This window comes from Lissotriton helveticus, chromosome 1_1 (genome assembly GCF_964261635.1).
Source record: "Lissotriton helveticus chromosome 1_1, aLisHel1.1, whole genome shotgun sequence".
NCBI classification, from domain to species: Eukaryota; Metazoa; Chordata; class Amphibia; order Caudata; family Salamandridae; genus Lissotriton; species Lissotriton helveticus.
In genome coordinates this window covers 1395502604-1395526003 of record NC_136057.1, presented here as the reverse complement: position 1 = coordinate 1395526003, position 23400 = coordinate 1395502604, and the positions used below count along the sequence as shown (strand labels likewise).

At 47.8% G+C, this 23400-nt stretch overlaps 1 protein-coding gene across 3 annotated transcripts in view; it reads right to left on the bottom strand.

Annotated features, from left to right (window-relative positions):
- Positions 1-21445, bottom strand: part of PLPPR2 (phospholipid phosphatase related 2) — a 120266-nt gene extending 98821 nt beyond the window's left edge. The window contains exons 1-3 of one of the 3 annotated variants that reach the window (XM_078684176.1): positions 20382-21442; positions 8193-8342; positions 5823-6011 (exon numbers count right to left, since the gene is read on the bottom strand). In XM_078684176.1, the coding sequence (XP_078540302.1) occupies positions 5823-6011; positions 8193-8258 (255 nt within the window). In that variant the 5' untranslated portion in view covers positions 8259-8342; positions 20382-21442. Of the gene's footprint in view, positions 1-5822; positions 6012-8192; positions 8343-20381 lie in introns of all 3 variants that reach the window. The other 2 variants (XM_078684177.1, XM_078684178.1) reach the window with 2 other exon arrangements.
- Between the last annotated feature and the right edge of the window lie 1955 nt (positions 21446-23400).

Here is a 23400-nt window from a genome sequence, read left to right as displayed (position 1 = left end):
CCCACCAAACACGCCCGCAACCTCTGCATCATCCTGGACAGCAATCTCTCTATGAATTGCCAAGTCAGCACAGTAGCCTCCTGCTGCTTCCACACCCTCTGCATGCTTCGTAAGATTTTCAGAGGGAGCCAAGTCAGCACCAGGAAAATGATGACTCAAGCCCTCATCACCATCCGACTGGACTACGGAAATGCACTCTATGACGGAACCTCCACCCATCTCCTCAACTGACTACACACCATACAGCTGCAGCCAGACTCATCCTCGACATCCCCAAACGGACCAGAATCACCTCCCACCTCAGAAGCTTCCACTTGCTGCCCGTACAGAAAAGATGCCAGTTCAAGCTGCTGACTCGCGCCTACAAGGCCCTCCACAACTCCGGACCCTCCAACATCAACCACTGCCTGACCTTCCACTAGCCGACCAGACAACTCTAATTCACCTCTCACCCTCACACATGTCCCTTGCATCCGGTGGAGTTGCAGTGGAGGTTACTCTTTCTTCTACCTTACCGTCAAATCCTGGAATGACCTCCCACTCCTCCTTCAAACCTCCCCTTCACTTGCTGACTTCAGAAAGCAATTCAAGAACTTGCTCATCGACTAAGGCCCTTGAATACCTCAGTGCCTGGATGCCCCCCCCCCCCCCTCCCCGGGGTGGTAAGATGCACTTTATAAATACTGATTGATTGATTGATTGATCAATGTACAGGAAATGTTACTTAAGACAATGAGGATTAAAAGGTGTAGGAATCCCATATCGTCTATACTTGTAGACTTTATGATCCAGTTTTACTAACATTTTGTGCTTTGGTTACACCACTTTTTGGCTCAGGCACAATGCAAAATTTTTGTTGAGATTTATAAAACCACACAAATCAGATTTGCATGGCTTTGTTTGGGATTTTTCCTAAAAGTAATATAATTCAGCACATAGCACTGCCTTGCATTACTTCTAGGGGTGATGCATGGGCATTCCCATGCATCTCCCCATGGATTGTGATGCAGTTCTAACTTACTATGCAAAATGCTATGCCTCCCTGAAACAAGCATAACAAGGAGAAATATCTTTATTTCTAATTGTTACTTCCTCTTTCTATGTATGATGCATTCTGCAGCACACATTGGAAAAGGAAAATGTTGCTACAAGTTATTTTTGGCTGGAAGGAAACTCTTCCTGCACAAAAACAGTCCTGCCCATAACACAGGCACCCTTGCAGAATTGCATATGGGTGTCTGTGTTGGCTCTAGGCAGCACACAGTCCACCAGTGCTAGGATATTGCTTGATGCCTCGAGTTACATTCATTTTTTTTTATCTGGCCCTATATGTTAAGTGTGCATAGTCAGGAGAAGCACAAAGTCAGGATATAAAATGTAACACAGTGATTGTCTGCAATAACAACTTTATTAAGCCCCATAGGAGCCCTTCTTTGCAATCTTAGAATAGCAACAGATTGTGAAAAAAGCAATAAGGATCTAAACCCATGACTTACTGTTTGCATGCAGCTCCTTGATGCCGGTGAATGGATCACTGTGCTATATTAGAAGGATTGTAATTCATGAACTAGAAGTAACAAATTAATCTCAGTATCAAAAGCAGTAGCCCACTTACCTATTACCATAAATTCTGATCTGCATATTTCACAATGTGCTTTGCAGCAGCCACATTAAACCTACAGGATACTTTATGAGTCAAAACTGTGATTGCACAAAACTAAGAACTCACCCAGACCTGTGTTATCCAGCAGAGTTATTTTACCACTAATATAATCTCCTAAAATGTCTGGGCATACGAAGATCTCTGCAGCAGGTGTATTAACCATGTAAGATATTTTAAAATGTAGCCTCTTTGGGACCAATTAAATAAGCTAGAACAGATTTGATGTCACATCTTTCCTTGTTGCCAATTTCTTTGCAGCAGATATTTAAAAAAAACTAAATATATACATTGACTGTCAGCCTCTGCCCTTCTTTACTCCACCCTTTCCTCTGCCACAACTTAACCCTCAATGTATGGGTTCTTGGAGTAAATATTTTCCAATTCCAGCACTGCCCGATAACAACTACCACCACAAGCCTTATGTACTCAATACAATTCTGCAGTCTAGGGCCCATAGGAAAATCTTCAGGGCAGATCAAAAATCATTCATTACACCCGACCTGGCATTCCCTAATGTACTCCTGGAAAAATCGGGCCCCTGCTCGTTCAACAGGTTCAAATGTTCGGTTACAATGTTTTTAACAACAGCACCGAACCTGCTTCTAAGCATTTACGGCTCTGGTATGGTAGGGATCTGCTGCATTGATCTGCCCAGGATCACACAAACTGGTCACATAGAGGAAGCTTTAAGACTAGAACACCTGACTCCTGGTTGACAACGTAACCAGTGGATCACATCTCGTCTGTAAATACCATCCAGGAAAGGTTGAGCTAGTCCTGCCTCAACCTAGAGTTGTATGCAAACTAAAGTGGTACCAAGGGGATTACTTATCGGGATATTTTTACCTGAATTTTCTAAATGACAAAAGGAATTAACCCAAAGAACGGCACATGTATTCATTAAATCAAGGAAAACTGAAAGAAAGGAGAGAAACAGGTGTACAGAAGGGAATACAATTTTTTATTTGTAGCATTTCTAAAGCACGTCAGACCAGAAGGCATCAAAGTGCTGTGAGTAGCAGTGAACTGTGTGAAGGACGACAGCTCAAAGCAGAAAGAACCTCAGCAATCCAACCACTAAGAGGGAGGACTAATCCACAAAAAGCCACTTTTTAACTTCCTTACATTTTCTTCAGGAAGGGAGTTCCACAGCCTGGCAGCCGCCACTGTGGGAGGCATGTCCCCCCCTACCCGGCTTTCTTGCACCGAGGAACCACCACCTTATACTGTCCAGCTGATCTCAGAGGCCTCCTTGGTGCATACCTATTCAGGGCTGTCCTGAGATAACTCGGCCCCTGAGAGTGAAGAGCTTTGCGCATCAAGTAAAGAGCTTTAAAGGACAACTGCTTCTTTACTGGCAGCCAATGAAGAGATCTCAATCCTTCCGTGGCAGAGGAGTGTTTTAATACTCCCAGAGCCAAGCCTGTGGCTCCATTTTGAATGATTTGGAGCTTATTTAATGAGCATTGGTTGGCATTTAAGTACAGGGCATTACAGTAGTCTAGGCGGGAGGTGATAAGTGCAATGACCACTGACAACCTGAGCTCTTTCAGAAAAAAGGCAGTATTTCTTCAACGACCCAATCGTCCAGAAGCAAAAGCTCACTGTTCTATTAACCTGGGTGTTGAAAGTCAAGGTGTTATCAAAAATCACACCCAGGTTTTTGGCTTTCACCGCTGGAGCAGGTACGGTTCTACATTTTCTGGCCACCAACTATTGGCGATCCTCTGGAAAAAGTCTACTAATTTTGCTTTTTTTAATCACACTTTTGTATTTGAGAGTGAGCTCTCTGACAACTCATGTATTTAGGAAGTGGAAAAAATGATTGAGTGTTTTGTTGGGTTGATTGTGGCGCTCACTATTCCCGGGTTAATGTAGTAGACCTAGTGTCACTAGTGGTGCTTCAAAGGAAGAAGGAATAACCCTAGCCCAAAGATCATTAGAACAGTAACACCAATACCCTGAGCACACATCAAATGATATGTAAAAAGCTCAGTGCACATTAGTTTCTTCTGTGTTCTTTATTTCCTAACTTCTCCCTCCCAGTGAGAAGTTAAGAAATAAAGAACACAGAAGAAACTCATGTGCACTGAACTTTTTACATAAATTGTGAAATCATTTGATGGGTGCTCAGGGTATTGGTGACAACTCATGTATTTACTTTGCATTCAAAGAAATAAAGTTGTAGGACCCATTCTGATCAATAAAACCCGACATACGTTAATCATGTATCACAAATCAAAACTACGGTCCAAGATTCAAGAATTAATGCATGTATTGTCCACTCTCTTGATAACTGAAAACAGTCCTTAATCCATATCCATCAGTTCGGGGATCCGGCCGGTAACAAACAAGACTGCGTACCCTCACACCCAATTGTTCAGCTGAGCTGTATTTACTTATCATTGATCATTTGATACGACCTGTGTAGATGCATTCACCTTGCTATTCTAATCCATTTGTTTAAGTTGGTATACAATTACAACAGTTATGCACTGATTTGGGTCATCGTGAAACCCCATTAATATCTGTGGTCCTGATGATGGTCTCACATACTCAAGACTTAGGAGACTGCAATATAGACGCTATTTCACCTCTCGTTTGTTACTGGTGGATATGGCCTAAGTAAGGACTGTTTTCAATTTTCAAGAGAGTGGACATTACATGCATTAATCTTTGGATTTTGGACAGTAGTTTTGATTTGTGATACAAGATGTCGGGTTTTACTGATGTCAGGGTACACTACAACTTTATTTCTTTGAATGCAAATTAAAAACATGAGCAGCTTGTATTCTATTATGGACGCCTGTTTTTCTCCTTCTTTCTCTCAGTTTCCTTGATGTGCCATACTTGTGCCATACTTCGGACCCATTTTTTTTGTAAATTAGTAAATTCAGACCAAAATATCCCCATAAGTAAATCCCCTTGGTAACACTTTTCTGTATATATTATTGATACCCGAGCTTCAAAGGGTTTATTGGGTTATCCAGCTCCCTTTTTGCTAATCAAATAAAGTCGTGTCGTCCTGGGTGCAGTCTTACACCTAACTAGCACCTTAAGTGTACAGAAAAACTTAGTTCTAATCGCCAGTTCTTGGTTATTCCATGGGGGTCGTTTTGAAGCAGGATCTGGGTGTAGAAGGTTTGTAGACTTTGTTCACTACTCTCAGAGCAATGCTCACTATTTCTAAAAATAAAAATAAAAAGTTTCCTTATTGATGTCTTTTGGTATCTGAGGCTTGCGTCCAGTTGGGGTCCCCCTCCCATTTCTTACACTGTGGGCTTTCTGGCCAGAAGTTCCTCGTTGAGACACTTCTGCCGGCTGAACTGGGCGCACGAGGCATGTCAGACCGAACCACCAAGAAGATGAGAGGGGCTTCCACAGCAGGTGGAGGGGACGGGAGAGCACAGTGGGCCTGTCCACTGGTGTCAGAAAGGCCTAGAGCCCAGTCCTATGGGTGAGGGAGGGAGGGCCAGAGGAACTTCCCTGGCTGGCAGAGAGGGAGCAGGAGGGAGGCACAGGGGGCTGTCTGTTGAAGTCACATCAGACATCAAACTCAGGAGCTGAGGGGCTTCTGGAGCAGGTGGTGAGAGGGGGGGGGGGGCGCCTCGAGGAGCAGGGCGCGCGCAGGCTGCCTGCTGATGTGAGGTCAGAAGAGACAGGAGGTGAGCCGAGGGGTCTGGGTGATTCAGAAAAGGGGGTGGTGATGAACAGAGTGCCTGAATTAAGCAGGGGTCTGGGTGGGCATAGCGAGCGAGCGGGCGGAAAGGGCGGGAGAACCTCTCCGGGTCTAGAGAGAAGAAAGGATGAGGCTACTCGTGGGGGGGCTTGGAACATTGATGTGAGACGATGCTAGGAGCAGGAAGGGGGTACCAGAGCAGAGCATAACTGTAATAGAGGGATAATATTATCAGTGGAGCAGAAAGGGACCCTCCAGAACAGAGGTATTATATTATCTATGCAGCAGGAAGGGGCCCTCAGAACAGAGAGATAACACTACCCCGGAAGCAGGAAGGCTCCTTAGAACATGGCGCTAAGTCTGCTAAAGTGGAAGGCAGAGGCTTGCGGGCTTCCATGGCTCCAGGAAGGCACCATACCTGTACCAATGACGCCGCAGTGCGGGGAGGGAGGGTTGGCCACACAGTCCACGGGCACTTACCGTCAGCGTTGGGATCACCGTCACCAGGGAGTAGACCAGCACCGGCGGGGCCCTGCTCAGGTCCTCGGGTCCGGGGAAAGGCTTGGCGTAGGCACTGTCGTAGCAGAAGAAACCCTGGACGTGCACGGGAAAGGTGTCCGCGTATTCGAAGTGGTACGCCAGCACCACCGTCCCCGCCATGATCACCACCTGGAAGTAGAACATGGCCATCTTGAGTAAAGGTCAACAGGCCCGAGAGGGGCAGAGGCGACAGTGGGCAGCAGCTCCGGCCGCCAAGAGAGGGCACGCCAGACTGAAATGGATAGGGCCGAAGTGGGCGTCCCTGGAGCGACCAAAGCCCCTTCATTGCACCCTGGCAAGCCTGTGCCCCTCCTCGCTCCTGCCTTTTCTTGTTTCCCCGCATGGCTTTCTTTTTACGCTTTGTTGCCTCCTGTAGCAGCGAATCACGTCAGGCGAAGCCAGTGAGTTAAAGGGAGCAAGGGCTGGCGCTCTCCACTGCGCGCTCTGCCCCCCACCCACCCCCTCCACGCAGCTTGTTGTGGCTCCTCGTGCCCCTTAATTGGTCTTTCCTTCCCACTTCTTTTTAATATCAGCCTCTTATTGGGTGCACTCCAGACTTATATCTCAGCTTTCTATTTGATGAATGTCCCATAGCAAAGTGTTTTTATGCTTTTCTATTTTTGCTTATTTCGATACACAAATAAATACAGATGGAAAACAATCTGCTTCCCTGTCTGCATTCTTTTTTAAAACTGGAGCAAAGCAGAAAGCATCTGCTCTTTTGAGTGACTCTCAGCGCTGTCTGCCATGACGGCCAGGCCAATTACTGTGCAGTTTGACCATAAGAGAGATTGAAATAAAAAGGCCTACCTTTGCCAATGCAGCTTAAGTAGCTCCGGTGTGTGCTACCAGTGTTTACACTACAATGCGAATATTTTAGGTGGGCATTGTTGTTCTATGTATTGTTGCTCATGGCACTAAAATCCTTAAGACATCCAAGTGCAAGTGTTCATTTATCCATTAAACAATTGTGGAAATGCTGAGATGGCAATATAGGACCATATTATACAGGTGACCGGTTTTTTATGTAAAATGTTTGTTTTGGGGTAGTTTGCTTGAAAAAGCTTTTTTTCTGCAAAGAGCGGGTATCAATGAGGAGCGTTTGGAATTAGAATGTTTATTTTTGTACATTTTCTGCAATTATGCAATTTTACAGCCACATTGTTTTCTGTATAATTATGGATTTGCCACATAATCCATCATCTGCTGCGTAATCTTCAGATTTTAACAACAACAAAAATTCTATATCAAACGGATCAAAAGCTACTAAAAACGCTGCATCCCGTGTTGTTGCACAGTCAAAGACCCTCCACAAAATGTTGACTCGTCACCTTTCAATTGCTTATTGCTGTATTTGGGTATTAATCTGTCACTAATTAGACAAAACCTTTGCCCAGTCACTGTTAACATGTAAGAATGACAACACTGAAGTAAAAATGTGCTGCATTATGCCTCATAGTTTGCCATTTCTTGCTGCATAATTTAAATAACCTGCCATATAATTTGGGCCGCTTTTGCTTCATAATACTGGTAACCCTGGCAATGGTAATGCTGTGCTGTGCAGTTTTGGGGCTGTCAATATGATAATGAAATCCAAATTTCACAGTTCCCTGAGAAATATTAACAAATTTCACAGTGTCCTGTGAAATATTTAAATTTATACCACTGCATTTTGTGCAACAAAAGCAAAAATGTCATATGTCTGTGTGTGTATGTGTGTCTCCGTGCCCACGCCTGCCGGTGTGTAAGGATACACACACTCACATCTGTAGCTCTTAGCAGTTTATTCTTTTTTTTTCTATTACTCTTTCGTTTACTTCAATCTCTGTCATTTTTTTTGCTCCCCATCTACTGTCATTTCTAAATGTTCTTACCCTCCCCCCAAATATAACTAATCTTTCTCTGCTCCTCTGAACTTTACCCTCGTTATATCTTTTTTCTGCTATATAATTTCTCATGCATCACGTAACTCGTTTGAACCTGGAGACATGGACAGTGGCGCTACGGAGACCCTGCCTGCCAATACTCTTAAATAAGAAAACCCACCTTGACTTGGCTTCAAGCCCATGCTGCTGGAAATGCCAATGTGGCATCCGTGTGTTGAGTTGTGGTCTGCTAAGGCCTAGGCATGTGACTTATCCTAGCGTTTAGAAAGTGGAGCATTGTAGAGGGTGCAGGTAAGTTAGAGCGACATAGACTGCAAGGAGGGCCCTGATGGAGAACATTGTGATACATGTTGTAGAAAAAAGACAGAAATATTGAAAACACAACAGGAGGAATTTGGGGCACGGTTTGAGATAAGTACTTTACCTCCACAAACACAAAACAGGGTATAATGGATAAACTGTGCTTCACGTCCGGCTTCTGTCCAGCCATGGTGGTGGATGTTGTCCGTGCTGTCTGGCCAAAAGTCCCAAATTCAGGATCCTGCCTCGGCAGGCTCCGCAGTGTCCATGGATCCTACAAATGAGAGACACTGTCTTTAATGCATGCTACCACCATCCACTACCCCACGGAAGAACACCTACAGATTAGAGTATGAGTCGTACCAGAAACACAGACTTGCAAAAGGTGGATTCAGACTTAGGGCCTGGTCTCGAGTTTGAAGGATGAGTGCTCTGTCACAAACCTGATGGATAACACGTCTGTCATATTACAAGTGCATTAGAGAACATTCAGAGTTTGGCAGACTGGAATTCTGTCACAAAACTGACAAAAATAATGGACACCTTATTATAAGTGCATTATAATGCACAATTTTAGTGCAGTAATTTAGCATTGCTACGCTGGGGCTGTCCAAAGAGGTTATTGGTGGATCTAACTGTCTGCTTGCACACGTTGAACAGCTGTTTGTCATTTCATTATTTTCAAGGACTTGGATAGAGAAAAACACAATTGATATTGGATGTGTTTAACAAGACACAGAAACTATTTTGTTTGGGTCTGTTGAGACAGTTTTATTAAATTAGTGTAGTAGTATTCCTAATATGCTAGAGGTTCCACACTCCAGGTGTTGCTTCATAATGGCTCAGAAAGAAACAGAGACTGGTCGCATGGCATTACTACTATGCCGATTTGGCTAGAGTGATGGGTAGGCACGATAGTATCAGTCGCGGCCTGCAAGCGGATTGAGTGTGTGTGTGGGGGGGGCGGGGGGGATGGGAAGGGGGGGGGGGGGGGTGGACGGACATAAAAGGAATAAAAAGATACATTTACCTGCCTCGCCGTATTACTTAACTCTCTTCTGCAGGCGCAGGCACAGGCTGCAGAGTGCACTGCGGCCAATCCTGGCGCTGCTTTCATGCTGCTGAAAGCAGCATCAGAATTGGCCTGAGTGCCGATGATTTGCACTTCCAGGTAGACTGGGAGCCTGTGCCTGCTCTCTCCAACCCGGCAACGCAGCTCGGGTTGGAGATAGCTTCAGTGCGCATGACGGTTTGATCATCCTGAGACGGCCGGCCAGACCGTCATGCACACTGAATGACTATACAAAACACTTCTCCACCAGCCTGTTGTCACCCTGGCCCCGCCCCCAAGTCTCGGCACAGAGAGAAAAAATAAAACTATAATATACAAGGGTTTCTTATCGTTTTGATTTTCATTTTTTGCGCTGCTAGCAGGTGGGGCAACGCTTCTTTGCCGTAGCGGAGGAGCCTCCGCTGGATAGTATTGAGGAGTTTCTTTCATTACTTCACCCTTCGCTGCTCAGGTTTACAAGTGGCGAGCAGCTGATGCCTAATAAAGGAGCTAGCTACAGGTGACCCTCTGCTACAGGGCCGGACTGGGAACAGAATCCGGCCCTGGCAAACTGCTCAGCTGGCCCCCCCTGGGGTGAGGGGGGAGTACAGCCGAGCAATTTGCAAGGCCGGTTTCGGACGATTTTGTTACAAGGGGCCGATATTGCAGACCCCGGTAACAAAAACGGACCCCCCAGGGCCCAAAACCGACCCCCACCCTCGCGGCCTACCGGGGAAACGCCTGGTGCCCGCTATTGCCAGTCGGGCCCTGCTCTGCTACTGTGGTCGAGTGCTATCAATGGTCAGGGTTCCCCCAAAAATCAACTCTTCCTCTGCCTCAAAAGAGTGTGAGAAGGGAAGAGTGGCATATAAAAGAAAGCAGGCAATTGAGTAAACTCCCCACGGTGGATGTCAGAGAGGTACAGGTCCATGAAGACGGAACACTTCCTGCCAATGTAATGGTTTCTCAGACTGGGGTAGTTACCATGGTGGGCAATGGCCAAGTCTTGGTGGGCACATTTCTCCCCTCCACTCAGAATGGTGGTGCAAGAGCACCAGATACAAGTACTGCATATCCTAGGGTAGGACAGCCACAATGGAGAGAGGGGCCAGTTTAGCAACGTGCTTGGCACAGGTTGTCCAAGAGCGGTGGGTTGTCAGTAGTGGTTATCAATAGTGTATCTAGTCAGGGGACAGGTGAGGATGGATTGGCGACAGTAACATAGATTAGTCACTCTGCTATGGGCAGCCTCCGGGTCAGCTTCACCCTCTCAGTCTGGGTCCCAATCTGTGCCTACAACTCCATTCCATAGTCATCAAGGGGGGACAGGGAACAGTCACTGCACAGGCTCAGACAGTGAGGCAGCTGGTTCCTATACTACCCAGCCCGCTTTGGCACTCGTTAGTCTACCTCCCATGCAGATTGCACCTATCTGAGGAGGTTACGAAGAAAAACAGGAAGGGACCTTTTGTTGAGCTGTTTGGTGTGACAGTAGAGACTCCTGGGGAGGACATTGAGCAGTCCAATCAATTTTCCCAAAAGCTGCAGAAGCCTACAATAACTAATTGTGTGAAGGGCTTTACTGTTTTGAAATCAGTACTGGTGGAGAAATTCCCAGACCATAGCCCACAGATAATATTTTATTTTGCTTGATTAGTTAACATCTTTGCAAATACATAACAAAAAGTTCGCATTGTACACAATTAAATACAATAAAAAACAGTTAAAAGCTTCATAATGTAAAAAAGATCATCAATTACATATTCCTAATTTGTACAATAGGCTGTTTTAAAAGAGATTCTCATAGACTCTTACGTCTCATATAGTTGTATCTGCCATTGACTACAACAACTTCTCAGGTTAGATGGCACAGCTTAACCAAGTCCGTTGCTTAAGTTAGAGGTTTGGTGATTAAAGTGCAAGTACAGCTAAAACAAGATATTGAGCTAATATTGTACTTATGAAGCATATTAGTGTATTTCGGATAACAACAGGGTTTAAAGTCTCTTAGTTACCATCTCAAAAAATGTTGTTAGCCGACAGTTAAGCTGAACGTCAATGGGATTGAAGCAAAGATTCACTGCCTGCCTACAGGACCGGATGCCATAATACCTAAAAAAGGGACGCAACAAGGTGCATCTTATGTCCTTTAAGTGTAGGCAGTTGCAGATGACGTGAGTGATGTCTTCCTTCCCACTTCCGCATAGACGACAGGTCGGAGTGCCTCCTTTCCTTTCCCATGGTGGAAGATGGGGTTTGATCGCAATTACCCCCAAGCGCAACCTTAGAAAGTTTTCCTTCCTGCTTATCTTGATTCTGGCACTCAGTTAGGCTTCGGGTTTTAGCCTTACATAGTCACTGAGCACTATCCAGCCGTGTGCCTTTTTAGTGAGAATTGCTTTGTCTTCTAAGACAGACAGCATATATGTTGTTTTTCTCACTGCTTTTTTCAAAGAAAGATGATCAGTTGGAACGGCCCAGAGTTCAGAAATGAAATGAATGAATGAATGAATAAAATGAAATGAAAATGTATATAGCGCGATGGCTACCCAGAGGCGTCCCAGCGCTGCAGAGGTTTAAGGCAAGGCGGGGTACGCTGGACTTAAAGGTTTCTAAAAAAAGTTTAAACAGATGTTTTATTAAAAAGCCAAGTTTTAAGGAGCTTTCGGAAGGTAAGTAGGTTGGGCTCTGATCTGATTGAGAGGGGGAGGGAGTTCCAGATCTTGGCTAGGTTGTAGGAGAGCGACCGGCCGCCACACCTTGCTCTTCTGATTCGTGGTACTGAGGTTAGATAGGAGGTCCCAGATCTGAGGAGGCGATTGGGATGATAGGCATTTACCAGGGGGCGGTTGATAGCGGGACCTGTTCCCCAGTAAGAGCGGTGAGCAATACACATGCTCTTGAATTCGCGCCCAGACAGGCCCAGTAACTCAATAGAGTCAAACAGATAATCTCTGGCTGAGCATTTTTCTTGATTGTGCAAGGCTTTCCAGAGGTGGGAGTTTAAAGATCCTCAGCTCTTCGGATTTTATGCCAGCTTTTAAAGTAGATACTCCTCCTTTCCACCGTTTGCCTTTGAATCCCAAATTCTAACCGGATTTCAGCCGGGGAGACATATTTTGGGAGGTGGAAAATTGCTCTGTAGGAGTTGACAATTATAACATCTAAAACTGCTGCGTTTTTACCTTTTAGAGCCTCACTCCCATATGTCAATGTCGGCAGCAGTTGGGCCCTCAAAACCCGTAAAAAGGGATCAAGCGTGTGGTCGGGAAGCCATCTCTTCAGTGACTTTAGTGCTAAATACGTTATGGGCCCCTTTCTTCTCATGGACTCTAGCTGGAGTTTGAATGTGCTTTTATGATCCATTATTATTCCCAGATATTTGTAACTAATACTTGATCCAAACGTTGGCCATCGAGGAACCAGCTGTTGGTCTTCTTTTACTGATAGTTAACTGCCATAATTTTAGTCTTCTTGAGGTTTCTTTTGAGGGAGTTCCGCTTAGAAAAACTGCTTGTCGTGTTTATTAGATGCTGAAGTCCAATTGGTGTCCTACTGATTAAAACCAGGTCGTAAGCATATAGCAAGTTTGACATTAGCTTGTTTCCCAATTTTGGAGCATGGGATACACAGCTAACCAACTCCCCAGGCAGATCGGCCAAAAAAAGATTAAAAAGGATCGGGCCAGGACACACCCCTGCTTGAGGCCCTTCGGGGTCATGATTTGCTTTGAGATGTGTGACCCTGAACCTAGTTTGACCCTGATCCATGTGTCTGTGTGCAGCTGTTTTAGCCGATCCAAAAGAGTGGATGGTACACCCCAATTATCCATTTCGGTCGACATGGTCAAAATCGGCTGTGTAGTCAATAAAACACAGGAAGAGAGGCATTTTTGAAATTTTGGCTGCATCCATTAACAACCTGAGAGCCAGTATGTTTGTTGTAGTTCCTTGGCCACTACGGAACCCGGTTTGAATAATGGGGATAATGGAATTGCCCACAGCATTCATGTTATCAGAATTGGCTGGTTGGTGCTCAAGAAGAGTATGATAGGGCCTTTTGCAGGAAAAACACTATCAATTTGCATGTTTTATGACCAAACTGACCCCAATGCATGCTTGAGATGTTCAATGCTGAGAAAAAGTGAATCCCACATGAATCAGTCCTTCCAGGAGCTCCCATGTGCTGGGGATTGAAAGAGGTAAACTGTACCTTTAACAACAGGGTCTGCACCCGGCCCGCAGGACATGCACATTTAAGCATAACTGCTCCCTCTGCGGCGTCCAGCTCACCATGAGTTGAAATGTTTGAAAAAACACAAGAGAGCAGAGAAGTGAAGTTCTTGAGGGAAAAAGCTCCCTATCCAGGTTGATTTGCAGGCGTGTCTTCATTGGCCGTGTTTTTAAACTCACAGGCAGCTCAGCAATTGTACTGGGGTTTTTGAAGTAATTTCAGGTTCCATAGGCATTAGGGAGGTCTGGGTGTAACATCCAGAAGTTCTTGTTAGCAAACAGGGGAGTAGCTGAGGGGAAGGATCAGAAGTAATTGGTGTTGGGTATGATGGCTGACCCCCTTGAAACAGAGCCCTTGTCTGGTTTTGTCTGCTCCCTCCAGGGGTTTTACACAAGAATGACCCGGGCAAATTTAAGCACATCCACAATCTGTCAACATTCAAAGATCAATCTATCAATGAGTACGCAGACCTGACATTGTGTTCTGTATGGTATGCATCCCTGGTAGTTGGGGCTCTCATGGCAAAGGCAGATGTTGAATATGTATTTAGTTTACTCTCAGTGCATCCTCAGGATTTTCATCTCCTGGACTTCTCCAGTTTGGAGTGGTTTACTATTTTGACAAATGCATGCCTGGGGATTGTTTTGTCTCCTATGCCTATTGTGTGCACTTTTTCTGTAGTGGCAGTTAAAAAAACGCTCAGGGTCAGCTTTGGTATTTTACTATCTAGATGGCTTCTTACTCTTGGGGCCGCCAGATTCCCAGCAGTGGAATCATTCCCATAACAGCTTCCCAGAGGTGCTTTCACCCTGGGCATGACCGGTCTACTGAAAGAGAAGACACTGAGTCTGATAACACGATTGGTCTTCCTTAGTATTAAAATTGATATGCTGTAGGGTCTGTGTAGGTTGCCCATTGATAAAGTAAAAGCTCTCCAGGACTCCAATAAGGGATTTTTAAAGAAAAGCAAGCTAAATTGTCATTAGCTACAGATCTTGGCAACTCAGATTCATTTGCTCTGCGCATTATCCTTATAGGTCGCCCCTTCTTCAGGTTAATTGTGCAGTCTTTACATTGAGGAGCTCCAGAACGGCCGGCCCTTAGAGAATGGCAAACAGGTATGGACCTCTATATGTCAGCAGAGAAGGTCCATTATAAGGTTAGAGGCTGCCCGAAAAGGTTCCCTAAAATATGGGGCCCCTGGTTCAAACATTACGACATGGACGTGAGAGGGGGTGGAAGGAGTCCCCTTTCACCTTTCCTCCTTAACCCACGGAAGAATCAGTGCTGCATGTCATAATGTCTATAGATTGTATGATCACCAAAGTCAAATGTAATGATGTATTGTACTTACGTGCCTGTGTCCGATTGTATTTGCACTCCACCGAAATCGTGTTTGTTGGAGCACCTTATATTGTCTGATAATCTTATCACAAAAAAAAAAAATGAAAAAAAATACATTGTGCAAACTATAAGGGGGGCTCAAGGTGAAACGTCACAAGACATGGTTATCTGCTGATACCAATAACGCCTTGCTCATTTGATGTAATTTTATTGAGGGTTTTAATGAGAGTGTTATCTGGCCATCCGCACCAGTGTCTAAACTAGAATGCAGTTTGTACATCGATGTAGCGGGAAGTGTTGGCCTTGGAGCAATATTTGCCAGTACATGGAGTACCTAAACATGGTCCAGTAAGTGGTTTGAGTATGGCCTGGTGAAGAGTGTGGCATTTTTGAGTTGTTTTCCATATTGATGACCTCGTGTACCTAGATTGATTGCTTCCTCGACCACACGGTGGACTTCTGATCATATAATATGGTTTTAGTGTCGTCGATAATTCAGCAGCGCACTAATTGCAGGATGGTGTTGAGATTGCTAAAGGAAAGTTTACTGGTATACTTAAGGAGTAGCATGTTGTTTAAAGCTAAACATGTTCCTGCTATATTGAACAATGGAGCTGATGCTCTGCCTCCTTTCGACATACAGGATTTTAGGAGCATCCCTCCAGAGGAAGCAGAGGAGTTGACAAAACTAAAAGGGAAGGGTAGATCAGTCATAAAAGCCAGGCGACATATTGCAGCCCTGGCTTTCATTGCAAAAGAACTAGGCGCACAGAGCTTGGTTGCCTCCTTTGTTAATGTCCGGCAGGCCTTGAAGAGTTGGGAAATGGCTGGAGTGAAGAGGAGGGATACTAGAAGCCCCATTGACATTGGAAAATTGCAGAAGCTGGTATCAGCGCTGGTTGGGGTCTGCAAATCAGCTTTTGAGTCCATCCCTTTTAATGCGGTATCCTGGCTCGCCTTTTATGGGGCTTTTTCTTTTAAATCTTTTTATTAAACATACATCAGTTGCAGTGTACAGTATTACTTTAACAAATGTCCGGAAGTACAAATACATTCACCCTTACATCAGTCTATGATCCTTTGTTATGGGGCTTTTTTTAGAGATGAGGAAATAGTCGGTAGGTCAAAGCAGGACACAGAAGGTTGTTTGCATGTGGCAAACGTTAGTTAGGCTGGGGATTCATTGGTGATATCACTCACTTCATCACAGGCTGACCAGCTCGTTGCCCTCCCGCATGGGCGAACAGCCATATTAAGACAGGTACCCAGATATAACCTGACATGGTACCTAGTCATATTTTTACAGAGTAAACAGCTATATAGCTAGATAGGATACAAAATTATATCTTGACAAAATGCTTAGCAACACAGAGACATCAACACTGCCGTATTTTCACACATTGCTCATTAATACCCTGAGAGAGGCCTACATCATGAAAGAGCAGAGCCCAGGCATATCCTGATGAAGACCCAGTCATATCCTAGAAAGGGCCCAAACGTACCCTCACTGGGTGAAAAGTCATATTGAGACAGGATGCGAGACTATGCATTAACATGACTCCCAGCCGAGACAGGCCGCTCTTCCATATCCTGATAGTGTGGTCAACCTAAATGCTGACACAGTGCACTATAATATTCTGGTAAACTGGGAGCCATGTTTGGGCACAGGCCCAAGAATATGTGAAGAAAGTGCCGAGCCCTGACATAAGCCAACCCTATTTGGGGAGAATGCCCGGATTTATCATTGCTGGGACCCAACAGTAAGCAGGTAGTTCTATCCCGAAATGGGTGAATCCTTATTTTGATAGAGGCTCAGCCTTATGCGAACAGTTTACCCATGCGCATGTTGGCAAGAATCAAGACAATGCGGCCATATTGCAACGGTGTTCCCAACCATATACCGGCAGAATGGTCAGCCCCGCCATATAATGCCAATGCATCTAGCCTCATCTTGAGATGGCCCGGTTAAATCCAGGCAGTGTGTCCATCCGTATTCTGACAGAGGGACAGTGGTTTCCTGACAGGAGCAATGCAATATATCCTGTCAGAGTCTCCAGTCACATCTTAACAGGGCAACAAGCCATATCTTGAGACTGGTCAAGCATTATCTAGACAAAACCACGAACATACAGTCATACCCAGACAGAGTGCCCTGCCACATCCTGACTAAGTATCCGATCCCAGCCAGACAGTGACCACATTCATCCTGGGAGGGGCTTAGCAATAAAGGTGCCTGGATATCCAGGCATATCCAGACACGACTCACACCTAGACAAGCTATCCAGTATTATCCAGATAGGATGTCCACCCAACAGGATGACCAGCCTTATGGAGACAGGGCCAGATAAAACTTGTAAGGAGTCAATCAATGTACACTGTACCCAGTGTTATCGTGACAGGGTTACCCAGCCATATCCTGACAGGACCAGTGCTATCTTGAAAGGAGTCTGCCAATATGAAGAATTATTATTTTGGATAGGGTCTAGACACATCTTCACAGCTGCCTTGTAACATCAGGACAGGTTTCCTGTCCATTCCATGATAGGGGGGGTCAAACAAACACAAGGTGATGGACGGAATGTATGCAACAGTCTGAACCAATGGCGATCGCTCTGGGCAGCATTCCAACCCACCCTTTTTCGACCACTGTACCACTCTAAACAGAGGTCTGCCTTATGCAAATCAGTGCTCACACTGCTCACTTCTCACTAGGGGAGAAGTTACAGCATTACGTAATTCCAGGTGAGCCATGTAAGGGAAGGGAAATCCTTTAAATAAAGTCAATTTATCTCTGGATTTCCCTTCTCTTTTTGAAACTCGGGAGCAGCAACATCATCGTGGTGTCACCAGGGCTTTAAGTGGAAGCTTTGTCAATATTATATAATAGCCATAGTTGCTGCTTATCTATCTTATGCAACTAACAACCATTGACAAAGCCAATAGTCCTGGCTTGTTGTATGTATGATTTTACTTATTGTATCATATATCTGGATGACAGAAACAGCAAAATACTAGTTGGGTGGCACACTATGATAAGCATGGATTTTGAGCTTAGGTGTTTGTAAGCCACGCCCTTAGTTACATTGGCCACTCCCACTTGAGAGACCCCCCAGTTTTATCATCCCACATAAAGCCCTGGGAGTAGCCCAGGTCCTGTGACACAGAGAAGCAAGGGACTCTCTTTAGGGTATACCCTTATTAGAAGGGTCAAACATATCCTACCAGGGGCACAAGTTTAACTTGACATTGTGCAGTGTCATAGCCTAGTGGGGGAGGGGCTGGCATATAATGACAGTAGCAATGTCTTACGAAGCGCTCATCTACGTCAATGCAGGGACCCACACATACATGACAACGGACCCAGCTGTGTCGCCATAAGCACCATGGCCATATCATGGCCAGGCTCCAGAGGTACTGTGACAAAGTTAAAGAATTATCCCATCCAGAGGCCGAGTTATTTAGTAACAGAGAACCAGCGATACTATGACGAAGGTCCAGTCATGACTGACCAAAGACCAGCCATATCATGATAAAAGAGTAATGTCCTGACAGAGACTCTGCCATATCCTACCTGGTGCAAAACGAACAATTGATGGACAAGATGTTGAACAATGTGAAACACTCACCCCAGTACACCTGCTCCCCATGGGAACAGTCCAGCCCGAACTGCCAGGTCAGGTCCTCCATAGACCAGAAACAAGCATCCTGGGACCGGTTTCAGGGTTTCACCCCTCATCAGCCAGGCTAGATTGACTCTAGAGGCATGGAGAGCATGGGACCCACGTCTGAGCATACTCGTCCCATTCGGGGTGACATGCTAAAAGAACAATTTATGGACAGAATGTTGAACAATGTCAAACATTCACCCCTGTACAGAGATATGGGCCTACATCCAAAACTAGTCCTGGGATGCTTGTTTCTGGTCCAGGGAGGACGTGGCCTGGTAGTTCGGGCTGGACTGTTCCCATGGGCAGTAGGGTCAAGACTGATTTGCACACGTCTGGGTTTAAACTGAAATGGCATGGGGAGAAAATAAAACAATAGATTTAGGCCCAGATCTATGTACTGGGGTGAATGTTTGATATCCATGCCACTGGAGTCAAGCCAGCCTGGCTGATGAGGGGTGAAACCCAGAAACCGGTTCTAGGATGCTTGTTTCTGGTACAGGTAGGGCTTGACCTAGCAGTTCGGGTTGGACTGTTCCCATGGGTAGCAGGGTCAAGACTGATTTCCATATGGATGGGTCTAAACTGGAATGGCATGGGGAGCAAAAAAAATATGGATTGAGGCCCAGATTTCTGTACTGGGGTGAATGTTTGACATTGTTCAGCATTTCGTCCACCAATTGTTCTTTTTGTATATACTACCAGGGACCAAGTCATGCATTGACAAGGGCTCAGCTGGACCCTGACAGAACACTGTGCCTTACTATGACAGAGGCGCACTAATACTGCAACAGAAGAGTGGCTAGCAATATTCTAGCTGGTATCCCCAAATCCACACAGGGACCAGCCATGCCCTTGTTGTATCCTTTACCTCACTCATCATTAAGAGGAGATATACCCAGCACGGTTTTTGGTGTTCGTTTACTGCACCTCCAGTCCAGAAGTGAAACACACACAAATCTCCACTCATGCACCCCGCCAAGCACCTACCTCTCGCCTCCTATTCCAGTACCTGCACTAACGGACAGCTCTCCCAATGAACCACATTCCCATCATGCTCCCCTTCCCAGTACATGGGCGAGCATATGTGTCAGCAAGACAAGTGCACCTCAGTCCTGGCCTGCACCACCTCTACTGTTTCAGTAACTAGCTAAAAGCACAGCTCTGCCCAGTGGCCTAACGAAACTTGAGGGGGCCCCGCTTCAAAGTACATGGAGGGGGCCCTCTCCCCGGCCCACCACCGCCCACTTTTGCTGAGGGGACCCCCTGGAGCTCCCCTCGTGTATCCACTAATGACCCACACAGGGCTCTGCTAGCAGACCTTAACCGCCTCTGCCATTCAGTACTTTTAGTACTGGCGGGGCAACCTAGCTCTGCCCCTACCTCTTCCACTACTGGGCCTGACGCACACCTGAGAGTTCACCTCTGTTCTGACCTACAGCAGCCCTGATGTCCTTACTGCCCCTCGTCCCTGCCTGCCCTGGAGCACCCATGCTGCCTCAGTCCAGCGGCCCCTGGACACCTCCTCCAGCGCACCTGGAGGAGCTGGGTGAGGTGGACAGAGAGCTCATGGGGTCTCCGCCGCACTATTTAGGGCAGTGTGTTGGAGCCAGTTCGGGACAGGCCTTGCAAGCGAGCAGCACCCCGTAGCACGGCCATTAATTACCAGTCACTGATGAGACAGTGGGGAGGGCGGGCAGCCTGCACCAGAGCGCAGCCTAGCAAGCATGCCAAGGGCCCTGGTGCAAGCAAGAACATTCCCGCCTTGGCTACTATTTGGGTAGTAAATACAGCAATCATCAGGGTATTATGGGTCCCTCGGAGCTCTGCGCCTCGGTGCAGCTGCACCAATGGTTGCTACACCCCTGCCAGGGGGTCTGTCCACTGCTTCGCCCAATATTGGCAAGGGTGACAAGGCAAGAGCCAGCCCCTGGGGCTCAAAGGGAAGGCCTAAAGGAGCTGATTGGGCGATGCCCTTGCAGAGCAGTATGGCGCGTGCACACATAAACATCCATCTCACCTGCTTTGTTGTGGAAGGGTCCAGCCTGCTGGAGCGCCGCTGCGCCGGGGGTCCCTGTGGCAGTGAGGCTCGGTCCAGCCCCCGCCGTCCTGGGTGGGAGTACCGCCGAAGGGTCCTTACCGCAGCGACGACCCTCCAAACCGCCCTGCGTCCATGGGGTCCGCTGCCAGAGGGCGCGCGCCGTGATTGATTGCCTGAACCCAACTAGTCGTCGGCGAGCATAGCGCCGGGAGGTTGTTATGGCAACAGAGGACCCCCATCCAATCAGTTCTTGGTGGGTACGGCACCGGTGCAGTCGCACAGCCCGTCTTTGTTGATTGTGCTGCCTGGGGGGGTCTTTGTTAAGGGGAGAGACCACCACACGGTCAGGTAGAGGGGGAGTGTCCTTGCGGCTGTGGGGTGCCCCAGCCTGAGTGCACTGACAGAGCCCCCGCGGTTGGTCCACATTGATGGAGTCAACCGAGCGCGTGGTGCCAAGCCCTGGGGTGCACCGCGCCTACAGAGGTGCCCCTCCCCCTCCCCGACATGGCCCTCTCCAGTGGAGCACCCGGGGGTCCACAAAGTGACACCCTGCACGAGCTCTGGCAGAACCAGCCTCCCCAGTCCTCGCCTGAACCAAGCGGCGCCCGGGAGGGGTGTTCAGCACCAGAGTCCCCTCTCGCAGCTTGTTAGTGGCGCCCTATCGAGCTCCCGCCGCTGCCCTATGGAGACCCCCGAGCCTCCCGGCCCGTGGCCAGCCCGTCTTCCATGTAGGGGTGGCCCGCGGGTCTCTGGCGGCTCTCACCGCCCTCTTGCGGTCGCCGGGGGGTCGTTATGAACAACCACCCAACCTCCCCACACCTGTGCTCCGCCGGCCCCCGCAGTCCGCCCGTCTCTTGTGGGGGTGCTGCGGGTGCTCTTTTGGGCCCCCCCGGCGCGCCGGTTTTGGCTCAGTCCTCGCTGCGCCACCGGCCCCCTCAGCCCCAAATCACCTCACGCGCGCACACCTCCGCTGGGCCGTAACCACAGCCCGGTTCGGCATGAAGGGAAGCCAGGAGCGGGGGCGGGAGGAGGGAGGGGGCTGGGCGGGCGGCCGGGCTCATTAAGATGCCGGCCCCGTCCCCGCGTCCCTGGAGGCAGGTGCAGCCGCGCGCTGCCCTGGAGCGGGCACCGGTGGGCGCCTTACCGAGGGACCGCGGGCACCCCCGCCAATGGACGACTCCATGCCACCCTAGGCAGAGATTACAGGACGGGGGCGAGGGCTCCCAACGGCGCCGCCAGTGAGCGACAGCATTAATCAGAATAATAATAACATATTGAGCGTTCATGCGGACCCTACAAACCGCAGAGCTGAAAGCAATTACTGAAGACGTCTTGGAAATAATTAAATGAAAAAAGCATTGGAAATGCAATAGGTCTCGCAATAGAATAGTTAGACATTTTTCTTTTTGCAAATGGAAGAGTGGCGTTGCGTGGATGAGTAGCGTTGCGTGGATGAGTGGCGTTGCGTGGATGAGTGGCGTGTGTGAGTGGCGTTGCGTGTGTGAGTGGCGTTGCGTGTGGGAGTGGCGTTGCGTATGTGAGTGGCATAGCGTGTGTGAGTGGCGTTGCGTGTGTGAGTGGCGTTGCGTGTGTGAGTGGCGTTGCGTGGATGAGTGGTGTTGGAATGCAATAAGTATCGCATTAGAAAAGTTGTAGTTATTGGTCTTGTAAATGACATAATTTTTTTTTTTGCGATGTTAAAATTGCTATATTGATGGCTTTGTCATTTACAATGCCAATAGTTATAACTTTTGCAAATGTGACACCTATAGCATTTGGAATGCAACATGTTTAGTATTTACGTGACTTATATGGCAGCTCTGGTCGTTATGCTACATCTCTAGATAGTTTTATCTTCCGCAAATGTGACACCTATTGTAACACAATATGTGTTGTGAGGGTGAGTGAGGGTGAGGGGATGAGGGTGAGGTGTTGAGGGTGAGTGAGGGTGAGGGTGAGTGAGGGTGAGGTGTTGAGGGTGAGGCGTTGAGGGTGAGTGAGGGTGAGGCTGAGGTGTTGAGGGTGAGTGAGGGTGAGGAGTTGAGGGTGAGTGAGGGTGAGTGAGGGTGAGGTGTTGAGGGTGAGGCGTTGAGGGTGAGTGAGGGTGAGGCTGAGGTGTTGAGGGGATGAGGGTGAGGTGTTGAGGGTGAGTGAGGGTGAGTGAGGGTGAGGTGTTGAGGGTGAGGCGTTGAGGGTGAGTGAGGGTGAGGCTGAGGTGTTGAGGGGATGAGGGTGAGGTGTTGAGGGTGAGTGAGGGTGAGGGTGAGTGAGGGTGAGGTGTTGAGGGTGAGGCGTTGAGGGTGAGTGAGGGTGAGGTGTTGAGGGTGAGTGAGGGTGAGGAGTTGAGGGTGAGTGAGGGTGAGTGAGTGTGAGGGGTTGTGGGTGAGTGAGGGTGAGGATGAGTGAGGGGTTGAGGGTGAGTGAGGGTGAGGGTGAGTGAGGGTGAGGCTGAGGGGTTGAGGGTAAGTGAGGGTGAGTGAAGGTGAGACTGAGGGGTTGAGGGTAAGTGAGGGTGAGTGAGAGTGAGGGTGAGTGAGGGGTTGAGGGTGAACGGTTGAGGGTGAGGTGTTGAGGGTGAGTGAGGGTGAGGGGTTGAGAGTGAGTGAGGGTGAGGCGTTGAGGGTGAGTGTGGGTGAGGGTGAGTGAGGGTGAGTGAGGGTGAGGCTGAGTGAGGGTGAGTGAGGGTGAGGGGTTGAGGGTGAGTGAGGGTGAGGGGTTGAGGGTGAGTGAGGATGAGGGGTTGAGGGTGAGTGAGGGTGAGGGGTTGAGGCTGAGTGAGGGTGAGGGTGATTGAGGGTAAGGGGTTGAGGCTGATTGAGGGTGAGGGGTTGAGGGTGAGTGAGGGTGAGGTGTTGAGGGTGAGTGAGGGTGGGTGTGGGTGAGGGTGAGTGAGGGTGAGTGAGTGTGAGTGAGGGTGGGGGTGAGTGAGGGTGAGTGAGTGAGGGTGAGTGAGGGTGAGGGTGAGTGAGGGTGAGGTGTTGAGGGTGAGGAGTTGAGG